This window comes from Thalia democratica, chromosome 7 (genome assembly GCF_965202585.1).
Source record: "Thalia democratica chromosome 7, ktThaDemo2.hap1.1, whole genome shotgun sequence".
In the NCBI taxonomy this organism is placed as follows: domain Eukaryota; kingdom Metazoa; phylum Chordata; class Thaliacea; order Salpida; family Salpidae; genus Thalia; species Thalia democratica.
Window position 1 is genome coordinate 47,766,415 of NC_139171.1, and position 8,837 is coordinate 47,775,251.

The 8,837-nt window shown below is 23.9% G+C and overlaps 2 protein-coding genes across 2 annotated transcripts; one reads left to right on the plus strand and one right to left on the minus strand.

Annotated features, from left to right (window-relative positions):
* Positions 1 to 289: 289 nt before the first annotated feature.
* On the plus strand, positions 290 to 933 carry LOC145841492 (uncharacterized). Its single transcript, XM_082948852.1, has 3 exons — positions 290 to 297; positions 351 to 531; positions 688 to 933. Exons 1-3 carry the CDS (start codon positions 290 to 292, stop codon positions 931 to 933), a joined length of 435 nt encoding a protein of 144 aa, XP_082804978.1.
* A 958-nt stretch (positions 934 to 1,891) lies between these two features.
* Positions 1,892 to 8,382, minus strand: LOC145841493 (angiopoietin-4-like). Its single transcript, XM_082948853.1, has 7 exons — positions 8,270 to 8,382; positions 7,422 to 7,541; positions 6,853 to 6,998; positions 5,557 to 5,653; positions 3,753 to 3,849; positions 3,519 to 3,583; positions 1,892 to 2,082 (listed from the first exon to the last, which is right to left on the minus strand). Exons 3-7 carry the CDS (start codon positions 6,877 to 6,879, stop codon positions 1,892 to 1,894), a joined length of 477 nt encoding a protein of 158 aa, XP_082804979.1. The 5' UTR covers positions 6,880 to 6,998; positions 7,422 to 7,541; positions 8,270 to 8,382.
* Positions 8,383 to 8,837: the final 455 nt, after the last annotated feature.

The window sequence follows — 8,837 nt, forward strand, 5'->3', positions numbered from 1 at the left end:
AAGAGATGAACCTGGAATTTGTGCTCTTGATGTTGGCGGTTCGGCCGATATTGTAGCATTTACTTTACAGTCGGGTTTTCTTAGAGTTTGGCAACCGTTTGTGTGAGTTTTTGTTTATTGAAACTCGTTAAGTTAGTCTCTTGTTGCTTTTTTATCATTTGTTTTGTCATTTTTAAGTTCGTTGCTACAATAAAGTATGGTACAATAGTAAGTATTTATATATTAAACAATAATATATTTAAAAAAAATATTTATGGTTAAAAAGAGTTATAATATGTATATAGTTACGATGGAAAGGTGATAAATATTTTCAACTTGATTAAATCTTAAATAACATTTTGATTTGATAGCCGGAAATCAGTGCGTGTAATCAAAAATGAATTGTTCAATAAGATAAAGCGAAAAACAAATCTCAATCTACAAGTGCATGTAGTTGAAAATTGTAAAAAGGCTGTTGTATGTGAAGATAGTATTTCGCTGTACGATCTAGAAAAATATGTTCTTATAGCTCGCTTTACAAGCGACGTTCCAGTTTGTTTTTATATTACTTTTGATATGCATAAATTTAAAGCTCTAAAGTTTTTCATTAATTTAAAAAATGTTTAAATATGTTGTTTTTAATTAGTTTTTAACGATAAAAGTACGCATTTGTATTACACAACAAAACAAGTATATTCAATTTTTCAGATACTTTGCTGTACTGTAGCAATGCAAGGTAACCTGGCCATCTTAGGAATGCAAGGAAACCCGACCGCAGTGACCCTTCGACTGATGTCACGTGATCAAAACACAGACTGGTTTTTAAAGCAATCTGAGCATGTCAACAGCGAAAACAAAGAATTTGTGCTGAAAACAGAGAATAAAACCAAGCATCAAACTAGCTCTGATGAGGAATTTTCTTCGGAAATTAGTGATGATGACGGTTTAGAATGACGAAAGGTATTGAATGAGTTTAACCTATTTAAACAAATATTCAAATTAAAAGATAATCGTTTGTTAATAAAGATCCTAGCAAAGCAATTTCGCTGCAATATATAATAAAAACAATTTGTAGTTATTTTAACTCTACATTTTCTACATTTCTTTATATTCTTTTTCTTTATTGATCTGACATATGTTTTTGCGTGTTAGACAAGTTAACACACTTCAACAGAGCTCTGTAAAAAATAAATTCTGCGAAAAATTAACAAAAACTAAAGTATATATAAGTTCAATAAAGAAAATGTAGTTTGAATTTATTTTCATTATTTATTCGATTTATTAATTTTCATTAAAAGATAACAACAATCAAGTTTAAAGAGAACAGTTTTTAAAAAATATTTTAAACTTTGCTCTGTAGCTAATATTTTGTTTTAAATTTAGTGTTTAAAATTTGTTAAAAGTTATGAAGTTATGAAAAAAAATCACGATTTGTTAATAAACCTAAATGACATACCAACCTATACAACTTTACTGAATTGGTAGAAAATAATAGTTAATATATAATATCGGCTTTTTCTATCATTTTCTTAAAAGTTTATTATAAAAAACCTTTTTATTAATTTTTTAATTGTTCATTAGTAATGATAAGTATTTAAGTGTGAAAAAGATAACTGTTTTAAAACTAAATTTAATATTCTTAGATATAGATTTTGACAGCTACTGTAAAGGCAACATCGAAGTTAAAAACGTTAAAAACTTTTAAAACTAAAAATACATTTTTTACCACAAAAGTTTGTTTAGTATAGAACAATTAAAAAGATTCAAAACCTGCTTTAATATATATCATTAATTTTATGCATATGAGTTCAGACCAAATTAACACATTAAATCAAAGCAAAAATTAAAACATATAAACTTTCTAAAAATACCAAAACATTTTTAATACAAACAGTTTTTAACACGTTGATTTTTAATTAACTCTTCTGAGAAACATTTCTGTTTTCCTTAATGAAACTTTTGCTCCAAACAATTTAAAAAGAAATGTTTCTTCCTGAGTACTTTTATCATTTTTCCGATGATAAACAGTAGTATTTAGAATAGATGATTTACCGCTGTAGAACCACCGATATCCTTCCTTTTCTAGCACACAGTTTTTATTTTCTGAAATATCTTTATTATTACTATGTATTCTTTTCTTGTGACTTATCATTATATCACCTTTAAAGAGTAGTGCAGATTAAAAGTAAAGGTAAGTTTAGATTAAAAACTAATAAAATAATGTTGTGTTTAAAATATAGCAACGCTTGTCCTCGTATTAGTTTTTAATACCTACATGTTGATCTGTAAAGTATTCATAATAAAAAGTTTAAAAACCAAAATTAAGACAATTAAGTTTAAAACTTATTATGATAGTAAACCACTTCGAAGTTTTAATTGGATATTAATGTTAACAATGATTAAGTACATGCATTGATTAAATAAAAAGTATATATTTTAACACTTAAAACATTAACTAAGTGCAAAAAAAAAAACTGTATAAGATACTATACTGCATAATGTTACTTCAAATTATTTTCATTATTCATTTTATTTATTTATCTAATAATTTATATTTAGTAAACATATTTTATCCATTAGTTGGAAAACTTGTTACACGAATTTATGAATAATAGTTTTAAGGCCTAGTCAACTCTAAATTTGTACAAAAAGGCTATTTAATCTTAAAAACGTTTATTAACGTCAAAAACAAACTTTTAAGTTATAACAGCCTAAATTATCAAAGCAAAATTATTTAAATTTAAACTAAGGCTGTAATCAGAATTTTGTAACTAATTTGTCTGTGAGCAGCTACGTTCTTCTAAAAGCTGTCAAAATTTATTAAAAAACCCAAAGCGGCTAGTGAGATTTATTAGGTAAGCACGCTTTCCATTAAGTTAATCTGCTAAACATTTCAATACAGGTCAAAACAGAAATATTTTACTTCGACGATAGTTAGTATTAATTTGTAACTAGTTTTGTAGACGGAAAATCTGACACATAACATACTTTCATATTTTTCCAAGTTACATGCTGATACAGCATTAAAACCTTCTAAGAATATAAAAATCCAGAGTTTTATACTACATTAATTTAAGTATAACGCGATTTATGTCTTTTTTTCTTAATATTTACAAATCATTTTGTCAAATAAACATTATAGGCCTTGGTCGATATAAATGCACAAATAAAACGAAACAAATTGAAAAGCACACGAACTAATGCTTGAAACAACTAAATTTTACTTATATTGATTTGATATTTAAAGTTTAAGGAGCAAGTAATAAAAATACTAACTTAGCAATACAAATTCTCCATAGCAACTACCTATTTTAAGAAAAGTGCAAGTCAATCAAAAGTTGTGTATTACTTGTTTTAGAACATTAATTATTTAAAAGTATCGAACTATACTTTATACTTAATGTATTAATCAATATTGCCTAGAAAATTAATGTAAATTATTTTTTATTTAATTTTAAAGTATTCTTTCGAAAAATTAATACTTTTTATAAACATGTTTTATTATTAGAAAAAAATAAACAATTAAATAACTAACAAACCTGCATTTCCGCTGTATTTTCCAACATATAACTTATAGTTTGGTTCAGATTCAATATGAAAATGGCTGTTACAAATGAACTTATTTGGTTTACAAAATTAATAATGATAAATCTTACATTTATTCAAAAAACTAAGACAAAAACGGATGTACTTTACATAACAAGAACGTTATGTTTGTAATTTTAATAAATTAACAGATCTATCTTTTTAAATCATGTACAAAAATAACATACCAAAAAGTTGTACATATTTCATTGTCGTAGAAATCACCAATTTTTATATCTAGTTGGTAAGTATTTGCTTTTGTTAATTGATGTACTCTCGATAAGCCTACAAATAAAACTTTCTATAAACTGTAGCTTAAAACTTAATCTAATGTTTATGCTACTTTTAAAGGTGAAGGGTAACAAAACTAAGTTAAAATCCAACTTGTCGAAATAACCTTATTTGAACTTAAAATGTTTAGTATGAGTTTAGGTTTTTTCGCTTTATAATAAAGTTTATTTTATTTTTATCGAACTTAATTATGAAACTACAATTAATATTTTTTAACTATATTAAATACTTATTTTATTGGCACTACCTGCTTGTTTAATTATTCTAAAAACTTATACTTTTTTTGTTTTAAAATTGTTATATGTTTTAGTCAAGAATAAGAAAATTAAACTATTCAAAGAATAAAGAATAGTTTTAGAACATAAATTATACATATACTTATTTAAAATTAGGTAAATAGAAATTTAAAAAAAATAGTATGAAGTTTTGAGTTTTCTATTCTATAACTACTTATCATGAAATAAACTTTATTAAAAGCACAACTTGTGATGACTAATTTTATACCAATAAATCTTTTCACTAAACTTTAAACATATTTGTTTTATTAGAGATGTTAATTTAAAATTTAATGTTTTTTTTTAGTAGTTTTTATTAGTTATTACTTGTTTCTGTTTTAGTTTTATTATCACTGTTACCCCTAACCCTTTTCCTCGGTCGGTAACTTTTTTTTTAGTTAACTAATTTATATTTATTTATTTTCTTGTTTTTTTTCAATAGAAATTTTTATTAGTTTAATTTTCATTTCTATTTTTACTATCACTGTTACCCCTAACCCTTAGCCTCGGTCGGTTTTTTTTTCTTGTTTTTTTTTTATTAATTTATCTTTTTTTTTTGTTCTGTTATTTTTTATAACTTTTTTTTTTTTAATACTCTTGATCAAAAAATACCCTCCGTGCAAAATAGTCACTCGTGCAAAATTGACCCTTCGGGCAAATTTGTCTTCGTGCAATTTAGTCCTCTTGTGCAATTTAGTCCCCTCGTGCAAATTTGTTTTCGTGCAATTTTGACCCGTTCCCAAATACTTATATTAGTAATATTTTGATAGCAATAGTTAAAAACAACAACTTTATATGTAATCTTTTAAAAGGTCTAGTAGACATTTTAAGACTTTAAGTTTAAGGTTTTTGAAAAAGTTATTATATTAGAAAAAACTAAATAATTTTATTGTAATCCGTTTGAAAATTATGGGAAATTTATGTAGTAAATAAAATAGAAAAGTTAAATTAATTCTACTGTAAATTTTAAAGTATAAAAACGTTTAATAATAAATAAGTCTATTTGAACAAGTTATAATAAAAGTTTGTACTTTATATGAATTCTTTGTATGGCATTAATTAATCTTAAATTTTATATATTAAACTAAGAATCAAATAAAATATATTAAAGAAAATAATTAATTTTTTTTTTTTTTTGAAAAAAATCTAGTTAGAGTTAATGGTTTTCAACAAGGTTTAAGTTAAAACTATTATAATGTACACTGTGCACTATGCAGTACTGACTAACAAAAAAACAACTCAATTTTGTAGCTAAAATGAAAAGGTCAAAATAATTTAAATATCACATTTTAGAAGTTTACACTTGTACCGTAAAGAAAAATTTAAAAGATGCTTACTGTTTATATTTAAAAGTATTTCGACCTTTTCATTTTAGCACAAACTAAAAAAAACTAAGAAATTTTTAAACTAATGCAAGTTATCTGACCAAGCCAGAATTCGTCAGACTTTAATATGAAACCATGTTTATACTCATTCCAAGATCGATTAAGGCTGCCAGTTCCATTAAAGTTCTTTTGAATTACCTAAATCATTCAAAATAGTTAAAAGTACAATAATGTTTCTTAGTTTTTGGTTAATATTCATTTAGTTGTAAAATTCATACATGTATGTCAAAAATGTGTAACAACATAAGTGTAGATAGAAAAAACAACACATTTAGGACGCTTGAGAGACCTTAAACTTTGGTATAAAAAACACAAGTGATACAGCATAACTATTATTAGAATGCTCATATCTGTATACGTGAAAAACAAAGTATCAATTAAAAATTAAAGCATATTTAAATTGTAAATCTAAAGTAAGATATAATGACTTTACTAAAATCTTAAACTATGTTGTAATATTTAAAAACATTATCCAGAAGCACGTAGAGTTTTAATTATTGTTTATTTGATACAGGTAAGATAAAGTACGCTTTTTAAAAAACATTATTATTTTATATTAATTGTAGATAACTGTTTTATTAAAAAATATATCACTTATTCAAAGATATTTTGTTATCTTAAATAAGTAGTACGTTACAGTTTTTTATATAATTTTATTATTTGAACCGTTTATCAAGTATTGTTAATTTTTTATTGTTAAGTTCTTCCTATAGTTTTTGTTTTGTGAAAATGATGTTAACTTATATTAATTGTTAAACGCTTTTTAATACAAAACGGGTTAAATTAGTTTACTGTCTTCATTGAACCTCCAAAGTTTATATTTTATCTACTCAAAGGTTTAAAATTATAGCTAATACAAACTGTAGTCAGTTATAAGTTTGATATCGTAACACTTATAGTAATTTTTATAAGATTAAATCAAAAAAAAAAGAAAAAACATTAAGTGAATTTATGTTAATTTTCGATCTTTTTATTGTAAACTTAGAATAAAGTTAACTAATAAATGTACAAATATATTTAACAGGTATTTTGAATAGCTCATTATACTTTGGCATATGTGTGATAAAATAGAGGAAAGTATAAAAATAAATACATAGCGTAAAAAATATACAAAATTGTCTAATGTTGCAATTTTTTTTCAGTTTTTTTTTTTTTTTTGAGAGTTCACCAAAGCCTTAAATTTTTATTTAAAATCTTAAAGCTTTAAAAAGAGCATGAGAAGGATGAAAAATTTTAAAAGTTAACTGCAGTTAACATTAATCATGAAAAGCTTTTAACATTAAAGTAACTTAAGAAAAAAATCTAAACTAAAACTTGAAATAACAATACGAACGAACCGTTAGACCTGTTTTTTCACTGGTCATATCGCAGTATAGTTCAACCGGGTCAGCGTGAAGGCTGGGAAAAGAAGTTTTGTAGATTCCGTTTCTAGCATCAGGAATGAGTTTTTTCCATTCATAACAGTCAGCAGGCTCTTGTATTTCTGTTAAAGTCTTTGTTTTTAAAACGTGTATTTAAATAGATTGGCTATTTTTGATTGTTTTTACGCATTAAGTTGAAGACTAAAGTATAGATTATTTATTTTTTTAAAAATTATTTGGAAATTTTGTAAAAAGTAGTTTTTTTTTATTGATAGAATAGTAATTAATAGAGTAGAGAGATTCTTAGACTATTTTAAATGACTTAGTTGAAGATAAAACGTTATGTTCAATCTAAAATAAATACTTAAAAAATATTTTTAAGTAAAGTTTGTAAACAATTCCTATTAAGTAGAAGTACTTTTTCAAGTGTAGCTAAATATTCTAGCTTTAAAATTTTATTTAGTTGTAGTAAGCTAGGTTATATATGTTCTACAAATGTCGATTAAGGTCATTTTACGAAAAGTTTGACTGTTGACTAACAATACCTTTAATTCTAAGAATAATTTTCTTTGTCGGCAAACTTTGATAACTTTGAAGTTTTTCCAGAAATTCCTTATAAGTTGTTAGTTCAAAGCAACTTCTGTTAGTTGAATTTTGTGCAGCAGCTAAGAAAAGTCGTTTTAATTTGTATAATAACGAATAAAATACTATAGATTTTTTAATACTTTTATTTTTTAAAGTATTTAAAACTAAGTAGGATATATAGTAAAATGTTTTATAAATTTAAGTTTAAACAAAACTAGTAACTAGCGAGATGAAAAAATAGGATATTGTTTATCAGTCATTTTTAATCAACAAGTAGTCATAAAGATAGTTATCATAAAACTACGACACTTGTTATCTTTTTTACTTGTATAATTTCAGACTAAAATTACTATTTTATTTGTACCAACAAAAAAAAGAAGTCTTTTTTATGTAAAAAAAGTTTAAGAAGACTAAAATAAATTTTTAAATACATTGTTATTTGAAATTTCTTAGTTATATGTCTCAAAAACGCAAAAAAAAGGTACATTTATATGGTATTATATGTTATTTTTGTAACTATACAAAAGTTGTTTTACTAACAGAAAAAAAAAAGATTTTAAATAATATAAATAGTTTATGACATTAGTTTATAAAAAAAGTAAACTATGAACATATTATATTTTAATTTTTCTAAATTATATTTATTTTGAAAAACAAAACTATGTTTAATATATTGATTAACAGTATTCAACTATCTTATAAACCAAAATCTTAAAAATTAAAAACTACTTTTTATAATCACTAAATGTTTTTTTAAATTCCAAAGCTCAACATTTTGTAACTTTTGTTTCACCATCATTCAACATACCATTGCTTTTCAATTTTAAGAAGTTTTTATTTTGGGTTTCATTAAACGATACAAATCTTTTATTAAACAGTTCTGGTTTACATGTAATTATGTGGTCAACAGATCCATCGTTGTTGATCATTGTCGTTTGAAGAAAACAATTTTGCAAGGAAACTTCACATTTGGAAATTATTGGTTTAAAAAAAACAAGTAAAACTAAGGCTTGATACATTTCTAAAAAATATATAAAGTTATTATTTTATCAGTACATACAATGGTGGTTTTTACATCTTGTATAAGATTCTTTTTTCATCATACAATTTGAAGTCAATTAAAAACAAAGCTTGTAATTCCAATAAAAAATGTTTTAGATTTAAATCAGTCTGTTTTACCGAAAACATGTTTAAGTAATGCACTTAATAAATTTTAGTTTTAAATATTAACTTAAGAAAACTAGCTACTTAAGAAAAACCAGTGAGGACAAACTTGCGGTAGTATTTCATAATAAAAAATCTCATATAATAAGTGTAACAGTTTGAAAACTTTTTTTTTATTCATGTAAAACTTAATTTAAGTTATAAAATAATAA

Excerpts from the sequence above, each read along its gene's own strand:
- LOC145841492 (XM_082948852.1), top strand. Across the intron at positions 532-687 it reads GCTTTACAAGCGACGTTCCA|ATACTTTGCTGTACTGTAGC; the intron begins GTTTGTTTTTAT and ends TCAATTTTTCAG.
- LOC145841493 (XM_082948853.1), bottom strand. The coding sequence starts at position 6,879 with ATGACCAGTGAAAAAACAGGTCTAACG. Across the intron at positions 3,850-5,556 it reads GTCTGACGAATTCTGGCTTG|GCTTATCGAGAGTACATCAA; the intron begins GTCAGATAACTT and ends TTTTATTTGTAG. Across the intron at positions 2,083-3,518 it reads AAAATACAGCGGAAATGCAG|AAAATAAAAACTGTGTGCTA; the intron begins GTTTGTTAGTTA and ends AAGATATTTCAG.